Source organism: Pan paniscus, chromosome 1, assembly GCF_029289425.2.
Source record: "Pan paniscus chromosome 1, NHGRI_mPanPan1-v2.0_pri, whole genome shotgun sequence".
NCBI classification, from domain to species: Eukaryota; Metazoa; Chordata; class Mammalia; order Primates; family Hominidae; genus Pan; species Pan paniscus.
The window spans coordinates 171,832,330-171,852,268 of record NC_073249.2 but is presented as its reverse complement, the minus strand read 5'-3'; the positions used below and the strand labels follow the sequence as shown (position 1 = coordinate 171,852,268).

General features: G+C 52.7%; 1 protein-coding gene across 3 annotated transcripts; it reads left to right on the top strand.

The window, feature by feature from the left end:
* The first annotated feature begins 5,288 nt into the window (after positions 1-5,288).
* TMEM61 (transmembrane protein 61) lies at positions 5,289-19,782 on the top strand. 3 transcript variants are annotated; one of them, XM_034965897.3, is made up of 4 exons: positions 5,289-5,426; positions 5,713-5,839; positions 10,849-11,198; positions 16,590-19,782. In XM_034965897.3, exons 2-4 carry the CDS (start codon positions 5,825-5,827, stop codon positions 16,855-16,857), a joined length of 633 nt encoding a protein of 210 aa, XP_034821788.1. In that variant the 5' UTR covers positions 5,289-5,426; positions 5,713-5,824; the 3' UTR covers positions 16,858-19,782. The 3 variants fall into 3 exon arrangements, with proteins under 3 accessions (XP_034821788.1, XP_034821793.1, XP_063452108.1); XM_034965902.2 differs by lacking the exon at positions 5,713-5,839; XM_063596038.1 differs by having other exon boundaries at positions 5,289-5,839.
* The last annotated feature ends 157 nt before the right edge of the window (positions 19,783-19,939 follow it).

The window sequence follows — 19,939 nt, the reverse complement described above, 5'->3', positions numbered from 1 at the left end:
TACAAAAGGTTAAAATTATGTCCGTTGTCAACATAAGGATGATAGAAACTTTGGTAATCAGTGTTGTGCCTTGAACAGATGTTCTTTCCTTACTCCCAGTCCCTGCCCTTTCTCTGCCTGTTGACATCCTAGATGTATCACAACCCGGCTCAGATGTCATTTCTTTGAAGCCTCCTTATTGGTCTAACTAAAAACCCTGGGGCATTTTTAGTGACCCCCAAAAGGGGCATTCAGAGACACACTCTTGTCACCATCTGGCTTTCTTCCAAATTCTTTGTGAACACACCATCTTTCCATGTGTCCTGCTTTCTGCATCCAGCACCAGGCACCTGGCACAGCAGGGATGATCCTATAATGAGTGTTCACAACACACATGCTCTGTCTTCCTTGCCACAGCACCTGCAGAAGGCAGAATTCTGAGATGGCTCTCATAGCCTTTGCCCTCCGATGTTAATGTTTTGATTATGTGACATGGCAAGAGGAATTCTGTAGATGAAATTAAGATTACTAATCAGCAGACCTTAAGGTAGGAGATGGGTGGGTCTAACCTAATCATGGGAGCCCTTTAAAAGCAGAGAGTTTTCTTTGGCTAGTGGTAGAAAAGGCAGTCAGACAGGTTTAAGGCACGAGGCAGACTTGGCTTGAGGGAGGTTTTCCCTTGCTGGGTTGGAGGGGGCTAGGGGGCAGCCACTAGGAGCAGAGATTGGCCCCCTGGCTGACAGCAGGAAAGAAAATGAGGACCTCAGTCCTATGACAAGGACCTGGATTCTGCCAACAACCTGGATTACCTTGGAAGCAGATTCTTCCCCTAAGCCTCCAGACAAGAGGCCAGCCCAGCCAACACCTTGCCTTTGACTTTGACGGACCCTACGCAGAGAACCCAGTTGACTCCAGCTGGATTTCTAACTTACAGAAATATGAGATAATAAATAGATGTTATTTTAAACTGCTAAGTTTATAATAATTTGTTGTGTAGCAATAGAAAACTAATGAGGCACCCATCTCTGGAGAGAAGTTTTACCCCTATTTTTTAAGTGATGAGGTCCAGGGAGGTATGGTTGCTTGGCCAAGATTGCACAGCACATGAGTGACAGGCTGAGCTACAGCCTAGGGCAGGGGCCGGCAAACATTTTTTGTAAAGGTTTAGATAGCAAATATTTAGGCTTTGTGGGCTATACAGTTTCTGTCATAACTATTTCGTTCTAACATCATAGCACAAAAGTAGTATGTAAAGAATGAGCACAACTGTGTTCCAATAAAACTTTTTAGAGGCTACATTTTGAATTTCATAAAATTCTGTATGTAATGAAATATTCTTATTTATTTATTTATTTTTGCGACAAAGTCTCGCTCTGTTGCCCAGGCTGGAGGGCAGTGGCATGATCTTGGCCACTGCAACCTCTGCCTCCCAGGTTCAAGTGATTCTCCTGCCTCAGCCCCCGAGTAGCTGGGATTACAGTTGCCCACCACCACACTCGGCTAATTTTTGTATTTTTAGTAGAGATGGGGTTTCACCATGTTGGCCAGGATGGTCACGAACTCCTGACCTTAAGTGATCCATCCTCCTCAGTCTCTCAGAGTGCTGGGATTATAGTTGTGAGCCATCACGCCCGGCCATGAAATACTCTTTATTTTCTTCAACCATTAAAAAGATGTGGAAACTATTATTCTTAGTTGGCAGGCTGTATAAAAACGGGCAGTGAGCCAGGTCTGGTCTATGAGCCACAGTTTGCCAGCACTCCCCAGGTGCCCGACTCCTAGCCCAGGGTGTCAGTGATTATCAATAGGGCTAAGGGGTGGTACAAAGCGTGCTGGACACCAAGGCTCTGTGTCTAGGTCCCTGTTGTACTTCAGATTTGCTATGTGACTTCAGGCAACTCACTTTCCTTTTCTGGGCCTATAAATCAAAGCAGGGTAATGGCGTTCAAATCTTTTCTCTACGCACCCCCCCTACCCCCAGGGACTTTTCCAAAGCAAAGCTAATACAGAACTCTAGCTTCAAAAGCTGACCTAAAGGGCACCTGCTCTGACTGGCCGGGAATGTGGTTGGGGTCCCTGTTCACTTCCTCTCGTTCCACTCCCAGGAGCTCCAGAGTCTCTGTAGAACACAGTGTGCAAACCTTTGAACCAGCCAGTCTCTAAAACCTAACTAAGGCAGTCTAAACCAGGGATTCTCAACTCGGTGCTTGACATCTGGGACTGGATAATTCTTTTTTGGGGGTGCTGTCCTGTCCTGTGCATTGTAGGTTGCTACTAGACGCTGTTTGAGATGGGGTCTTTGTCACTCAGGCTGGAGTGCAGTGGCATGATCTCGGCTCACTGCAACCTCTGCCTCCCAGGTTCAGGGAATTCTCCTGCCTCAGCCTCCCAAATAGCTGGTATTACAGGTGCCCGCCACGACGCCTGGCTAATTTTTGTATTTTTAGTGAAGCCGGGGTTTCACCACGTTGGCCAGGCTGGTCTCAAATTCCTGACCTCGGTGATCTGCCCTCAGGTGATCTTGGCTTCCCAGAGTGCTGGGTTTACAGGCTTGAGCCACTGTGCCTGGCCTGATTTCTTTTAACTTACTGACATTTTCTGATTTTTCTGCAATGTCCAGCAATTTCTCTTCACTGAAAAAAAAAAAAAAAAAAAAAAAGAAGAAGAAGGCAGGCATGCAGTTTTATTTTTGTCAGTGTGCTCAGGGCTAGGATAGATGGACCTGTGAAGCCCTTTGGAAGCCTGGAAGAGGGACCAGATTATACTACTTTGGGACACTGAGAAGTCACCTAGAAAAGGTAACCTGTAACCTGAGTTTTAAGGGAAGTGCATGAGCTCACCAGGTGAGGAAAGGGCCTTTGTGACCAAGGTGTGGCATTGTCCCTGGGACACAGTGAACAGTGAGTTCAGGCATGATATGGTAGGGAGCATAGGAAGTGAAGCTGGGAGGTGGCCAGGGATTTGGTTACAAGACTGTGGATGCTTGGAGCTGGGGTTGTTATTCTGAGGGCAGTGGGGGAGCCATTGAAAGGTTTGGCAGGTGAGGGACTGATGGGGATGCTGGTTTGGAAGCTCAAGCTGGTGTCTCATGAAGGGCAGTCAGCTTGGGGGCAGAGAGGCCAGTGAGAGGCAGGAGCAGGAACACAGGCTGTAACAAAGAGGGGACAATGTGGCAAAAACTGGAGAAGTGCATACGGGTCTGGAAGATTCAGACTGACATGGATTTCAGCACCTCCTCTCCCCAATCCCCACTTATTAGCTGTGAGCCCTGGGCAATGCACTTCTCTCTGAGCCTCCATGACTTAGCTGAGGTGACAACGAAATGGGAAGAGTATGTGGCTGGTGACATGTAATAAGTGGGTACAAATGGTAGCTCCCTTCCCTACCCGCTTGAGGCAGAAGCTGATGGCCAGTTTTCTTCTGAGTCGCCCAGCTGAGCCAGGGAAATTCTGAGTGTGCTGGTTTAGAGAGGGTCACCACCATGCCTGGGCAGCATCGCAGATCTGACGCTGGGACCAGTTTATGAAAGGTGGGGAAGAAGACAGAGCCAGAAAACCTGGGTTAGATTCTTGGATTTCAATTAGCACCCAGGCCCATCCCCTTCTGGTCCCAGCTGTACTGCATCTGGCTGCGTCCTGAGCCAAGTGACACCTGGTCCCTGCACTCAGGAGGTCCCCATAAACTAGGGGAGATTCACAAATAGAGCCATTGTGTCAAGTGAGGACATACCCTGGCCAGCTCCTCAGGCTAAGGTCTTACTAAACCCCAATAGCTACTCTAGGAAGGAGGTGCCATTGTCTCTATTTTACAGATAAAGATGTGGCCAGTCTTCTAGTCTGAAAGTGGCTAAGGCAGGAAGGAACCGTGACTTGTCCAGTTTCAGGGCCTGAGCTTCCAGCCTGGCCCAGGGATTCAGGTTGAAGCAGGGCCCGAGGGGTGTGCTAGCAACATCAGCCTGTCCAGGCCTGGACCCCAACATCAGCAACCTGTGACTCACTTCTGGGACTACACAGGCAGGGCTGGGAGGGTCCATTTTGACCAGTGAGGGGCCCACAACACACACAGATGCCTGCCCTGTGGAAATGAGTGGAGCCAAATGCTCTGTGGCCTCCACCTTCCCATTCATATCTCCCCTGTGCCCACAAGGGTGCAAAGAGGGCTGCCAGTGGCCTTGGTCCCACCTACAGACTGAAAGTCAAAGGAAGTCTGCCTGGTCCTTGTCTCAGCTCTGTAGCCTTGCACACACAGGCCTGTGCCCTTCTCTGAGCCTTAGTTTCCTGGTGGGATATTTCTTCAGAGACAGAGTTTGGGGGCCCAGGGCCCTGCCGCTGACCTGCTCTGTGACTTGGAGCCAGTGGCTTCCTCTCTCTGGGCTTCAGATCCCTGCTGGCCAGGCTGCTCCACCTTCTATCCTTGGGCTGGGAAGAGAGTCAGTCACCCCCAGCTCACTGGGGAATCTAGGCCATGCCAATGGCAAGCTGGCCCCAGTCCCCCGGCTTGCTGGAGTAGCAGGAAAGGGCAAGAACAAAACCCAGACCCCAGCTGGTTCTGGAACTGGCTTCCCTTGGCCCACATGAACTTGTCAGGATCTCACCAGCCTGTGACTTCACCTACAAGCTGCTCCTTCTGCCTGGATGCTGTTGTCCACTCCTACTCTCCTAAGACACCTCAGATGTCCTCTTACGGAAGGATTCTTACACACACGCACACACACACACGCACACACGCGCGCGCGCACGTAACCCTTCCTCCAGGCTCCCAAATCATCTGTCCACAAAAACTGCCTTCAGTAGCCACTTAACCTGCATGCTTAAAGCATTCAATCCTCACAGAACTGTGAGTTAGGGATTATCAGTTCTCCTTGAGGGAGGAAGGTTCAGAGAAGTTAGGTGACACATCTTCAGTCCCTCTCCGGGGCCTCCACTGGCTGGGGCAGTGACGCCGGTAACGGGGAGCACTTTAATGCTGGTCATTATCGCTGAGAACGCCTTCCTCCCCAGGAACTAGGGTCCTGGAGGGACGAGAGGGCTTGCTGTCTGACTGCTGTGAAAAAGCAGGTTCGGTCAACGCAGTCTGCAGTAAACACCTCGGCAAGTGACTTTCCCCTGTCTGGGCCTCAGTTTCCCTTTCTATAAAATGGGGGTGAACAGGACTGGGCTCGGGACTCCTAAGCCCTGTCCGGCTGAGCGTCAACGGCTCGGAGGAGTTTGTCTCCATTTCCAAGCCCGCCCTGGAGCGCTCGCGGGGGCGTGACGGCCCCCAGGACCCAAGGTTCCGATCCGCGCCAAGGCGTTCCGGTCAGCAGCAGCCCCGCGGCTCCTCGGGCCCCGCCGCGCTGGCAAGCCCCAGTCCCCGCCAGCCCAATCGTGCTGGCGCTTTAAGGACGGGCGGGGCCGGCTGGGCGACAGCGCTGGACACCTGGAGCTGCCCGAGGACGCATAGGAGAGGTGGGGCGGGCGTCACCACCGGAGTGGAGGGCGAGGCCCGGGTCCCGCGCTCCCCTGGGCGCCCCACGGCAGCCTCAGAGCCCCGCGGGGAGCGCGCAGCCCTCGGGGCGGGCGCCGAGGGTGAGGCCTGGCTCGGTCCCTGCGCACCGGGTGCGGGCGGCGGAGAGGGCGCGGCTGGTGAGCCCTGGGAGGGCCCAGGAGCCAGACCTCGGTTTTGCGGGCTGGGGAGCAGGGCTCGGGGGCAGCGGCCAGGCCCCTCCGCCCCTAACACCCGCGCCTCCTGCAGGCCCGAGGGTCGCCACTGGTAGGGTCGCTCAGCCCTGGCGTCCTCCACCACCACACCTTCACCTGCGCCCGGCTCCCTGCGCGCCTGGACAGCGCCTGCTGCCTGCCTCCCGATGGCCCTGCCCCAGGTGGGTGGAAACGGCCTTCTCCCTCCTTTACGGGCACTCAGCCCCTTCTGTCGTCGACCTTGCCCCGACCCCTTCCCCTAACCTCGGTCACGGTGGCTTGGTGGGCAGTGTGGACACCCGGGGCTCTGCCTGGGTTTTATCTTGCTGGGTGGCTTGAGGCCATGGCACTCAGGGCCTCAATTGGGGAACAAGAACAAATTCTTGTTCGGACAGTTTCGTCTTTACAGAAAGCGGCATCTAAAGTGCCCTTATTGGGGCCGGGTGCGGTGGCTCACGCCTGTAATCCCAGCACTTTGGGAGGCCGAGGCGGGCTGATAACTTGAGGTCAGGAGTTCGAGACCAGCCTGGGCAACATGATGAAACCCTGTCTCTACTAAAAATACAAAAATTAGCCGGGCATGGTGGCGGGCGCTTGTAATCCTAGCTGCTTAGGAAGCTGAGGCAGGAGAATCACTTGAACTCAGGAGGCAGAGGGTGCAATGAGCCAAGATCACAGGACTGCCCTCCAGCCTGGGCGACAGAGCAAGATGGAGTCTCAAACAAAACAAAACAAAACAAAAATGCCCTTATTGGTATGGAGTAGGGCACGGAGAATGGCATGGCGTTCCATCCTGGCTTTGTGCAGGAGTGGGTGCAGGAGGGAGGCTCTGTCCTCCGGACTCTCCTGACAGGAGCAGGGCCTTTCTACTAGACTTTTACTGAAGATGCTGCCCCCTTGCCAGGGAGCAGATGATAGATTCAGGCTGGCCCTGCCACCAGTGAGCAGATAGGGCAAGATGAAGGGCAGGGACAGGTGCTGAGCACTGCTGTGGAAATAAAAATAATCATAATAAGAATAAATTTTATTTTAATATATTCTCATTCTGAGAAGCAATATGGTATTATTGTGCCCATTTACAGGGGAGGACACTAAGGCGTGGAGAAGCTGGATCCTGCCAGTGTCAGAGCAGGGTGCATCCTCGGTCCAGCCTTGTGTCCCTGTGACTCACTTACAGCCTGCCGTCTTGCCATCTCATTTTCATTACCTGCTTTCCCCTTGCAGGCAGGGATTTGAACTCAGAGATGCTGGGTGGTCACAGAGCTAACAGGGAATGACCACTGTAGTCAGAGGGGGTGATCAATGGATGCATCTGATTCCCGGAAAACCCTCCTCTGGCTGGAGGGAGGTGGGGGCAGCTGCAGTAGACAGCCTTCTGGGAAGGGGTGCAATGAGGGTCCTGGATGTGAGCAGAGGGCGCTCCAGGTGGAAGGAGCACAGGTCTAGTAGAGGGTCCAGGTGAAAGGAGTTTGGGTGAGAACACCCTGCTGATAGTGACATCCCTGACCTATAATAATAAGGAAAACAACCACTGCACAATGGAACAGGCTGCCCTTCATCCAGTGGACATTGACCTTCTCCACCCCAACCGTCCCCCAGGATGGCAGGTTAGCATGTGCCCTGCCTGCTGTGGGGGATCCACATGGAAGGAGCGAGACCCACACAGAAAATGACCCCGACCCCATGTGAGAACACGCAAAGGGCAGTTGCAGGGGCTAGTCTGAGGCCCGGGAGGAGTTAAGCTGGGAAGGAGGGCCATGCATTCTAAAGAGTGAGAGCTGCCCGTGCCAAAGACAAGTACATCTATTTGCAGCATGGTCTCAACTTTCTATATTAAAAAATATTGATAGACCTAGCTGTACACACAGACAGGGATTTGACTCAGACTAGACCTGGGTCCAAATCCAGCAGTAACCCTAGTGGACAAATTGTCACCCTATTATGGTCACCAATTGTGGAGAAATTGTCACCCTAGTGGCCACAGTGTCTTTAGGACACAGTGCTGTTGTGGGGATTAAGTGAGGGGACACCTGTAAAGTCCTTGGCATGGTGCCCAGCCTGGTAAATGCCCAGCCTGATAAATGCACAGCACACATCTGCTGCTGCCATCATCCTGTATGCAGGACAAGGGGGCAATGAACAGGAAACAGCCACCTGGGGATTTTGCTAATCTTTGAGAGGCAAGATTAGTGGTGATTTGTGTTTTGCTTTTTTTTTTTTTTTTTTTTGGGAAGGAGTCTCACTCTGTCACCCAGGCTGGAGTGCAGTGGCGCGATCTCGGCTCACTGCAACCTCCACATCCTGGGTTCAAGTGATTCTCGTGCCTCAGCATCCCGAGTAGCTGGGAATACAGGTGCCCACCACCACGCCTGTTAATTGGCTAATTTTTGTATTTCTAGTAGAGACGGGGGTTTCACCATATTGCCCAGGCTGGTCTCAAACTCCTGACCTCAGGTGATCCACCCACCTCGGCCTCCCAAAGTACTGGGATTACAGGTGTGAGCCACTGTGTCCAGCCTGTATTTTTAAATTTTTATTCGCTTCTGTGGTTTTCTCCTTTTTCCACAATGAGCAGCGACTATTGTTTGGTAGAAAGTAAAAAGCAGTGTAGGTTGCCCCACGCAGGTGTGCCTAGGTGTGCGCTCCTCCAGTGCTGAGAACCCTGCTGTACCTGGCTTTGGACCAGGTCCTTCACCTTTTTGGGCTCACTCTCCTCATTTGTAAAATGGGACTTTTCATCTGGCCTGCCCACCTGTAGGGAGGCAGGTGCGATGCTAGGTATAAAGGGGGACTGTTGAGTACCATGACATACAGGCAGTGGTTACTGTTCTTGATTTGCTTGTGTGTTTTGTTTTTTGAATTTTTTTTCCCAGAAGCAGGTTTCTCCTCTTGACAGACTCTCCTAGCTCTTTGACTTTGGGGATGGGGGACCGGGAGTAGTCAGAATTTTTTTCTCCCTACATGAAAAGGCTTTGAGCTGGAGACAGGAGGCACTTGCCCCCTGGACAGATTCACAGGAAGAGAACTGCAGGTAATTTACGAATGGAATTTCTCTATATGCATCCAGAGGTCTAGGGGTGCAGAAAGATTGAGGTCCACTCCCAGAGCGCCCCTTTTACATGTGTACATTCTCTCTCTCTCACACACACACGCACACACACACACACGTGTGTTTTTAAACACATTTGGTAACATGCCCTTTTGAAATCTAAAGTTTCACCTACTGCATCTTGAACATTTGCCATGCCCTTCAGCTCCCATGGGATCATGCCTTTGAGCAGCCGCACAGCAGTATGTCATTTGGATATATTGTTGTTGGCTGGGCAAGCCCCACTTGGAAGGGATTTGTGATCACTGAAGCCTCTCTTTAAGGTCTGTGGCCCCCGCTGCCTGCTTCACTGGCTCAGCCTCTGGAAGAGGAGACAGTGCTTCTGCAAATCCTCCTAGCAGCCTCCTAGAGAGCCTGCCTTTTATCCGATGAGGAAGCAGGCCCGGGGCAGGTGAGAGGCTTATCCCATGATACAGCTGTAGAGGGGGGACCAAAGCCGGGACTGTCCTTCATGTCCCTGTGCTGTGGCAGCTGGAATCCTGCACTGCCTCCTCTCTCCCAGCTCTTCACAACTGTGAGGGTGGATTTTCACCCAACCAGCATTGATTTATCCAGCAACACTTTCCCTCAGTTCAGAGGATTTATTGAGCAGCTATTATATGCTAGGCACTGAGGGGATATAGTGGTGAACAAGGCCAACATGGACCCTGCCCTCAGGGAGCTCACAGACCGGGGAGTGGGATAAGTGAAGCAGAAGTTAAGCACAGGTTTCTGCTGTGGCAAAGGTGGCCCAGGGCACTTAGGGGTTTAAAGTTAAAGTGTCTTCAGAGAAGGCTTCCCTGGTGAGGCTGAGCTGAGCCTTGAGGGGAGCTAATGGGAAGTTACAGGTACAGGGACTGGAAGGTACAATGGACAGCCTAGAAATTGGCTTTGGGGACAACTCAGACCTAGGTTTCCGCCTCCTACATCTGTGTGATCCGGGGCCAGGACCCTTCCAGGTTTTCCCCCCCGTGCATTCTTTTATTTAATTGAGACAACACTGTATGCATAATTTAGTATACTAAGTTGAAAAAAGCAAGATATGATAAATGTTTCCTCCTCTTGTTAAACCTTTGTGCTGAGCTTGATTTTTTAAAAAAATGGGCTAATATTAATTATTCATTCTAGAGATTATGCCGTAGTTTACTCACCATTTCTTTACAATTGAACATTTTAGCACTTTCCAAATTATGACCATTATTAATAAGGCCACGGTGAACATGTGTATGTGTGTGTGTGTGTGTGTGTGTATGTGTATGTGTGTGTGACAGAGTCTCACTCTTTTGCCCAGGCTGGAGTGCAGTGGTGCGATCTCGGCTCACTACAACCTCTGCCTCCCAGGTTCAAGTGATTCTCCTGCCTCAGCCTCCCGAGTAGCTGGGATTACAGGCATGTGCCACCATGCTCAGCTAATTTTTGTACTTTTAGTAGAGATGGGGATTCACCATGTTGGCCAGGCTGGTCTCGAACTCCTGACCTCAGGTGATCTGCCCGCCTTGGCCTCCCAAAGTGCTGGGATTACAGGCGTGAGTCACTGCACCCGGCTTGGTGAACATCTTTTTCCATAAAGTTTTGCTCTATGTTGTGAATTTCGGCCTCAGACTCTTCAATACCCCTCTTTCACACTTGTTCTGGGTCTCGGTATCTTCCTCTATTCAGTAACAGTGTCCATCTCACAAGATTGTGACCAGGTGAAGTCAGGCAGTGCATAACCAGCAAACCCTGATCCTGGCAGGCCTGGAGGTTCCAACACGCGTTACTTTTCTCTGTCCCAGCTTCCTGTGTGGCAGTCAGGGTGGGAAGTTTTAGACCCACCAGGCAGATGGGGCCCCTGAGGCCTGGAGGGAGGCCCTGAGTGAAAGTGGTCATACTTAGCTCCTGAGATTTCCCAGTCGTGCTGATACATGTTTACCTCTGACCTTCAGAATAGCCCGGCAAAGTCAGGGGCATCATCTCCACTTCACAGATGAGGAAACTGAGGCCCAGAGGAGTTAAGTGACTTCTCCAAGGTTGTACAGTGACCTCAGGCAGAGGAATTAACACCTGGCCTCCAGCACCTTTCATATTTCCCATTTCCTCTTCTCCCTCCTTCTCTGTGTCCAGATGTGTGACCGGAGCCACTTGGCCTCCACCCTCCGCTATTGCATGACAGTCAGCGGCACAGTGGTTCTGGTGGCCGGGACGCTCTGCTTCGCTTGGTGGAGCGAAGGGGATGCAACCGCCCAGCCTGGCCAGCTGGCCCCACCCACGGAGTATCCGGTGCCTGAGGGCCCCAGCCCCCTGCTCAGGTCCGTCAGCTTCGTCTGCTGCGGTACAGGTGGCCTGCTGCTGCTCATTGGCCTGCTGTGGTCCGTCAAGGCCAGCATCCCGGGGCCACCTCGATGGGACCCCTATCACCTCTCCAGAGACCTGTACTACCTCACTGTGGAGTCCTCAGAGAAGGAGAGCTGCAGGTCAGCAGGGCGGGGTGTGGCAGCGGGTGGGGACTGCAGGTAGGGGCCCAGTCACACCAGCCCACCAGCCAGCATTTGTAATTCCAGCAAATTCTCATGGGGTTCCTCCTTTGGATCAGGCTTTGCCCTGTGTCCTGGGTACACGGAAGCTGATCAGTACAGCCCTGAAGGAGTTTAGAGCCCCATGACAGAAGCTGATGATGACAAACCGGAGTAGGTAGTGCTGTGTGAGAGAGGCATGGCTTTTAAAGACATGGAGAAACCCAGGAAGGCTTCCTGGAGGAGGTGGCAGCTGAGCTCAGCTTGGTATGGGACAGAATAGCAGAGGGTTAAAAGCCTAGGCGCAAGAGTCAGACCCACTGGGACCCTGTTCTGGTTCTATCACAAACTAGCAGTGGGACTTTGAGTAGGTCATGCAATCCCCCTAAGCTTTAACTTCCTCATTTGAAATGAAAAGGACTAATAGCAACAGCAATAATAGCAAACCCCTCTACAGTACAGCCCTGTGCCAGGCACTGTTCAAAGTGCTCTTCCATACTCGCTCAGCTGATCCTTACAGCAGCCCTCTGAAGTAGCTACTGTTATGAGTTCCATTTGTAAAGGAGGAAAAGGAGGCATGGAGACACTAAGTAACTCAGCCAAGGACATCAGATAGTGTGTGTCAGAACCAGGACTTGAACCCAGGCAGTCTGGCCTCAGAGTCTATGCTCACGCCCACTCCCTACTTCAGGTGACACTTGGGAAAATTAAATGAGATATGTATGTTGAGCTTTAGCCCAGTGCCTGGTACACAGTAGGTGCACAGCAAATGTCAACTTTTCCTCTAGTGGACATGGTGGAAAAGAGGCATTTTAGGCAGGCAGAAGAGCATGCACAAAGGTATGGGGTTGGGGACAAAGTGTTGCATGAAGACAGCATCTCTCAACCTTTTATTTTCATTATTGGTCTCCCCACCCTGCCTTGTGCCATCCTTCTTAGACTCTTTTTTTTCCAAATCCTCCTCCATGAAATTGTAACACCCCAGATACACTGTGTATTTGTTTATGTTCTATATGTATATCTGTGCTTTATACATAAAAAGAGTATTACCCTCCCCAAGAACCAATGTGTGTCCTGTTGAGAATGCATGTATTATGCATGCCCTTTTATGTACTTATGTATTCAACAAAGTACAGAGTGTGCCTATGTACTAGGGGCCTGTGTACATCACCTCCTGTCTTTTCTATTTCCTGCAAGGTAAGAATGACTGTTGTGTCTGCAGAAAAGGAAGGGGAGGCATAGCTAGAAAGTGGCAGGAGCCTGCTGGCCGCACGGCTGGCATTCTTCCTCCCACGTCAGTCCTAAGCCCTGGATCCCTGTGTGTGAGGGGCTAAGCCAGACTGCCGTGAGCTGGCCTGGGACCTGGGACCTGAATGCTCTTCCTCCATGTTTTAACAGGGAAAATGTTTTCCGAGTCGAAGAATGTAGGAGCATTCCTGCTACCAGCCTGTGACTTCTTAAAGCTAGAGATGATGCAGTACAGTCAGCCCTTTCTGTCTATGGGTTCTGCATCCATGATTCAACCAACCATGGATCCAAAATACTTGAAATAGCATTTACATGTGTATTTACATAGCATTTACATAGTGTTAGATATTGCAAGGCCTTGGGGACTCTCCAGCCAAACCCTTCACTTCTCAGATGAGAGACCTGGGTCTCAGAAAGACCAAGTGACCTAGCTGGTGATACAGTGAGTTAGTGGTCAGTTGGAACCAGGCCAGGCCCCACATGCTCTGGACCAGAGCCTGCTCCTCCCACCCAACCAGGCGTGAGTGCAGGGGGTGGGTGTTGCCTGTACACACAGCCATGTTGTTGCAACAGGGTCTAGGCACAGCTGCACCTGGCAGGTGGGGCCCCTTGGCCTTCACTCCCAGTGGGCCAGGGAGGAAGCCCACCTAGGAGGCCACAGGGTGATCGTAGCCCATCGAGCTCCAAGACCCCAGTCGTAGACTCAAAACTGGGTGGCTGGGGGTCGAGGAGGCTGCTTCTGCTGGAGGTGCTCTTTCCTGTCCTGAGGCTGACTCAGCCCAGCCCTGCTGCCTGCAGAGCCCAGCACCTGGCCCCCATGGGTGGCTACTCTGCTATTCTTGCTCCCAGGCACCTCAGTCTCTGGTGGTGCCCGCTGTGGGTAACTCTAGGTCAGAAATAAAGCCTTCCTGGGCTGATGGCTTGGGCAGGTCCCTTCCCCTCTTGGCCTCGGTTTCCCCGTTTATTCATCTACTTACTCTTTCATGCATGTGCCTAATATTGATTGAGCACACGTAGGTATGCTGGGTGCTATTCAGAGAACTGACGGTGCCACAGTGGGCAAAACAGACAAAATCCCTGCCCTCAGGAAGCTGCTATCTTGAGTGTAAGTCCCCTTAGTGAGGTGGCTGGATGTGGGGCCTCCAGTAGTCCCTGCTCTTTCTTTTAGAAGCTGTGTGTCCTTGAGGATGTTACTTAGACTCTCTGAGCTGTGTCTGACACCTCTTCTCTCAACTGGGGTGAAGACCTTTTCCCTATCATCGCTGTCAGGCTCAGATGAGATGAGAGTTAGGGAAGCGTGCACTCTGTAGCTGGTACACACATCTGCTTTCTCTGCTATTCCTGTTTTAATTTATCGTGCGCCCTCATGTCCACTAGATTTGAGCCTCAACTGCTTATGAGGTAAGTGTAAGGATTAGGCCCATTTGACAGCTGAGAAAACTGAGGTGAGGAGAGATGAGGTGGCTTGGGGGAGAGGTGTGATAGGTGGACTTAGCTTGAGCTTTGCAGTCAGACGAAGCTGGGGCTTTGCCACTTAGTTGACACATGGCCTTTACTCATCTGTAAAGTGGGTGCAGGCCTCTACCCCCCAGGGTGGTTGTGAATATGAAAGGAGATTAGAGAACTTAAGTGTTGGGCAAATTGTATTTCATCCCTTGCCCCACTCTTCCTGGGTTTGCCTGACTCAGCTGAAAGGCAGTGGAGCTGGTGCCAGGCCCAGGTCTCCTGCCCCAACCAGGCTCCAAAGATTGGGGTGAGCCCTAGCCTCCATGGCACTTCCCATGCGGTGAGACCACTGTGGCAGGACTGCCCCACACAGCTGCCGAGGCGCCATATCCATGAATGGGGCCTGCTCCCAGAGGGGTGTGATGCAGCTGCCCTGCTTGCTGAGTTCCTGGCATCCTCGACTGTGACCTTGGCGACTTGGAGCTGGGCGGGCCCAGCTGGTCACTAAGGTGACAGAAGGTGGTGTGAGGGCCGCTTCACATCTGCCCTCTAAGCAAACTTCCTGCTGTGGGCAGAACTCACCGGCACCTGTGCCCTGCCCTGCCAGCTGTCACCTGCTGGGATGGCCCCAGGCCTACCCAAAGCCTGTCTCAGGTGTCCAGGGCTCTAAGTGGGGCTGGAGCATGGCTGGGAGGTGAGCAGGCAGGAGATGGGGCTCTGGAAGCTAATTACTCACACTTCTCTGAGTGTTGTGAAACATTTGTTTTTCATTTTTTTTTTGCCCCTGAATCTGAAAGGAGAAATATTATCCTCATTTTACAGATGAGGAGAAAGAGGTTCAGAGAAGGTGTAAATGTGGTCCAGGTCACACAGCAGTAGAACCCAACTTGCCTCCTTCCAGGAGCAATATTCTCTGTCCTGCCCTCATCTGCAAGGATGCTGGGAGCTCAGAGGAGGGTGAGGACAGGCACTAATCTCAGCTTCCTGGGCTGTCTTCCAGAGAAGGAAGGGAGGTCTGTGAGAGTTCACAGGAGCACTGGACAGGGAGTTCCATGTTTGGGACTCCTGGCTGGTGTCCCAGGGATTTCTGGCTGGTGCCCTGCCCTGTACTGACATACAGGCTGGGGTTCAAATCCAGGATCCCATCAATCTGCTCCGTCACCCTGGTCTGTGATTGGGAGCAGTGAGCCTCCCAGCAGGCTGCTGTGAGGCTGCAGTGGGCCGAGAAGACACATTGCCGGAGAAAGTCCAGGTCCCCGGTGGGTGCTGGGCGTTCACCTGAGGGGCAGCAGCAGGTTCCATCTACCAGCATGGGCCCCTCCATCAGCGAAGTCCCATCTACTGCTTCTTCTGTTCCCCAGACTGGCCTCTTGCCATTGGCCCCTCCTCGGTCTAGACAGCAGGACCATAGGTATGGAATAAACTGCTTCCCAGCAGCTCCAAACTGAGGAGCCTGGCAAGTGACTCAGCCTCTCTCAGCCTTGTGGGGCCTGCCATCTTGAGGCCTGTGATAAGCTTTGCTCCCTGACCCATTCCCCACAGGAGCCCCTTGAGATTCTGCTCATAACCCCACTTACGTCCCGGGCACTGAGTGCTGCCCTCCGTGAGCCCATTTAACCTGCACTCTGTCCTGTGAGGCAGGTGCCACTACCATCCCCCATTTTACAGATGAGTAAACCAGGCCTCGATGAATGGAATTACAGACCCATGATCTCCCAGCAGGAATGTGTCCAAGCAGGGAGGTGAACCAACCAGTGCCCAGACTCATAACCACCCTCAGTGTTGGAAGGGACCTTCAGGATCACCCCCAAAGCAGGAGCAGCCCACACCCAGGATCAGCGACATTCCCACCCCACTCCCCACTGTGTGTCCCAGGTTGGGGAGGGGCATTGGATCCCCAGAGATGACCCGCCAGGGCTCTGAGGGGGCCGACATCTGGTCTCATTCCTATCAGCCTTAGGCTGGCTGGGGCGTGGGTGATCTGTCTCAGGGTCTGGCCTGCAGAACTTGGTCTCTGCCTCAAGCTCCTGTGGGGTGGTTTAGTTGGCCAGGGGTGGGGACCAGAAAAGAGTCACAGGATAGCAAACTGTCCAGAGATAGAAGTGGTTGATCTGGTAAGTAGTAAGCTCTCCATCCCTGGAGGTATGCAAGTAGAGATAATCACTTGGCAGACATCATATCAAAATCTAAAGCATCCAGATGGGCAGAGGAATTGAGGTCTCCCATTCTGCTCTGGGCATCCCAATTCTGATCTTGTAAAGGATATTTCAATAGGCGGGAGTCTTCTGTCTATGGACCACCATCACTCAATCTTTCGACATGAAACACCCATAAGCAGCTACCCTCAGCCCCTGGACTCTCAGTCACTGCCCTAGGGTAGGACTTACCCTGAAGAGAGGACTGAGGAGGCACCAGGAGGTGCTGGGAGCACATACAGGGAACTAATTCTATGGAGCAGGGAGTGGGTGGCAGGAAGGCTGAGGGCCGCAGGGGCTGGCTCATGCCAAGTTTGAACTGTGTATATGGGACCCTGGAGAGCCACAAAGGCTTGGAGCAGGGTGTGAAGACTTCTCTGCCCCCAACCTTCCTCACTGTCTCTCTGGCAGGCAGCAGGGTCTGCCCCAGCCCCTGCTAACAGCCTCTCTTCTGTTCCTGCAGGACCCCCAAAGTGGTTGACATCCCCACTTACGAGGAAGCCGTGAGCTTCCCAGTGGCCGAGGGGCCCCCAACACCACCTGCATACCCTACGGAGGAAGCCCTGGAGCCAAGTGGATCGAGGGATGCCCTGCTCAGCACCCAGCCTGCCTGGCCTCCACCCAGCTATGAGAGCATCAGCCTTGCTCTTGATGCCGTTTCTGCAGAGACGACACCGAGTGCCACATGCTCCTGCTCAGGCCTGGTTCAGACTGCACGGGGAGGAAGTTAAAGGCTCCTAGCAGGCCCTGAATCCAGAGACAAAAATGCTGTGCCTTCTCCAGAGTATTATGCAGTGCCTGGGACACAGTAGGCACTCAGCAAATGTTCATTGTTGAAGGCTGTTCTATTTATCTATTGCTGTATAACAAACCACCCCAGAATTTAGTGGCTTAAAATAAATCCCATTTTATTATGTCTCACGACTCTATGAGTTGCCTAGGCCCAGCTAGGGGTGTTCTGCCCTCCGTGGTATGGGTGAGGCTACAGTCTTCAGGGGCCCAGCTGGCCAGGACATCCTGGGTGGCACTCCTATGGCCAGCGGTGAGTGCTGGCTGTCAGCTGGGAGATTGTGTGCAGGTGAGAAAACTGGGGCCCAGGGGTACACATCATGTTTATAACCAGAAGAACATGGCCTCTGAATTCAGACCACCTATGTATAGGTTCCACCAGGTACCATTTTTTTTTTTTTTTTTTTTAAGATAGGATCTCACTGTGTCACCCAGGCTGGAGTGCAGTGGCTCAATCATGACTCGCTGCAGCCTCTTCCTCCCAGGCTCAAGAGATCTTCCCACCTCAGCCTCCCAAGTAGCAGAAACCACAAGCTTGCCCGACTAATTTTAAAAAATTTGTTGTAGAGAGGGAGCTTGCTGTGTTGCCCAGGCTGGTCTTGAACTCCCAGCCTCCTAAAGTGTTAGGATTACAGACGTGAGCCACTGTGTCCAGTCTGCCATGTACCATCTTAGTGACTTGGACAAGTGATTTTTCCTCTCTCTGCCTTAGCCTCCTCATCTGTAAAATGGGAATTGAGGATTCCCTCAAAGAGCTGATTTGTGAGGATTCAGTGAGATGGTAGCAACTGACATGTGAGTTCACACTGACACCGCCATCAACGGCTCAGTGCTGAGGCACCAGATAATAAAGGCAGGCGTCTTAGCCCTGAGCCAGGTGCCTAGTAAGTGTGCAGTAATTGTCAGTTTTATGAGTAGAGGTAACCCTCCTCCACCAAGTGCAAATTCAGCCTCTGCTCCCATACCTCCTTTGACGGGAAGCTCACTACTTTTGCTCACTTTGCAGATGTGGCAGAAACATCTACTTTTGACCAGCTCCGTTCTGCATCCCTACGTCTCTAGCCCACCCCACTTCCATGAAAGGAGGTGAAGTGATCTTCCCAGGGTCACACTGCCAGCAGGAGTCCAAAGGCCTGGGGCTTAGTCAGCTGGAGAAGGGTGTCATCCCCAGAGCCTACTATGTGCTGGGCCCGGTCCTCTGCTATTGTATCATCTTCAGAGTGCCCTGCGACAGGTGGTGGTGTCAGCATTTAACAGGTGAGGAACTAGTCTTGGAGAGGTAAAAATCCCAGACAATAAAGGCGCAGCCGGTGTGGGGTTCTCCCACCTAGGCTGCATGATTGTCACAGTAGCCACAGTCTTGGTCTCTCTCTGCTTCTCCCTGAGGCCCTTGCAGTCTCTTCTCAGTCCAGCAGGCAGAGTGAGCTGTTCAGACCCAGGTCAGATCATGACCCACCCTGCCCCTGGCCCTACTGCACCCCACCCTTCCCACCGCACTCCCCCTCCCCCCACCCCCCACTGTGGCTCCCAGCTCACTTTCAATAATGAAAGCCCAGGCCAGGCGTGATGGCTCACGCCTGTAATCCCAGCACTTTGGGAGGCCGAGGCGGGTGGATCATGAAGTCAGGAGTTCAAGACCAGCCTGGCCAAGACGGTGAAACCCCGTCTCTACTAAAAATACAAAAATTAGCCGGGTGTGGTGGCGGGCGCTGTAATCTCAGCTCCTCAGGAGGCTGAGGCAGAGAATTGCTTGAACCCGGGAGGTGGAGGTTGCAGTGAGCCGAGATCGCACCACTGTACTCCAGCCTGGGTGACAGAGCGAGACTCCTTCTCAAAAAGAAAAGAAAAGAAAGGAAAAAAAAGAAAAGAAAAGGAAAGGAAAGAAAAGAAAAGAAAAGAAAAGAGAAAAGAAAAGAAAAGAAAAGAAAAGAAAGCCCAGACACTGGTCTGAGGAGAGGGGGGCTCTGAGGCCTGGTCTGAGCCTGTCCTCTCTCCTGACCCTCTCATTTCCTGCCACTCTCTCCCCCTGCTCTCTGCTCCAACCAGTCTCGCTGAGGCTTTTGCACTGGCTGTTTCCTCTCTCCTGAAATGCTTCCTGGGGGCTGGCTCTTCAGCAACCTGGGTGTCTCTTCTGACCCTCTCCCTCCCCCGTCACCAAACTCTAGATCACTCCTGTGCCTCCCTCCCTTCCTCTCCTCTACATCACTGCTTCACCCTCCTCTTCTTGGTATTAACCCAGGACAGTCTAGGAGCCTGGAGGTGTAGGTGTGAAGTGACCTTGGGTGAGTTAGGTGAGTTAATGAGTTGCTGGTGTGACCAGGAGGCACCACTTTACTGGGCAGGCACTGAAAGGGCAAGGGCGGGAGGGCTGGAAGCACAGAGAACTTTTCTGCCTTTCTCTCCGATCCACTCATCTGTGTCCTAACTGGAAGCCCGCAGGAGGGGCCATGACTTGCTCAAGGTCACCAGCATCATGAAAGAGGCTGAGTCAGGGCTGCAGAGGGAAGACAGACTCCTGACCAAGCCATGTTACTGTCCCCTTCCAAGCCAAAGTGGCCTCGCTGTGAATGGGGGTTCCTTGTGTCCACTGGCAGAGTGCCTGACCATGGAGCCACATGAGGGCCAGCTCTGCCACTCTGCAGCCCCCAGGAGGCACCGGTTTGCTTGCTGGTTTCTTTCCTCCTGGGCCCGACCATCCAGTTTCTTCACCCCCTATTCAGACCTCATCTTGTGCTGGCCACCAGAGTCTCAGATGACAGGGATCCTCAGAGCTCAGACCTCCCCTGTGCTTTCCTTGGGCCCCTCCCGGGCTTCTGTTACCCGCTGGGTGGGCTTGGTGACCCCTGCCCCTGGAGCTCTCCACCTTAAATCAGCCCACCCCAGTCAGAAATCCCTGTGCTACCCCCTCAGTGGCTCATTGCTGCTCACTGGGATCTTTCTCTCTCTAATTGAAAAATTAAAATCTGGTTCTCATCTTTCCCATGCATAACCTCTGTGAAAAATGTCAGATACCTTAGCCCCAGC

Bases quoted from the DNA above. Each gene is read 5' to 3' on its own strand.
- TMEM61 (XM_034965897.3), top strand. The intron at 11,199-16,589 runs GTCAGCAGGGCG...CTGTTCCTGCAG, and splicing joins TCAGAGAAGGAGAGCTGCAG to GACCCCCAAAGTGGTTGACA.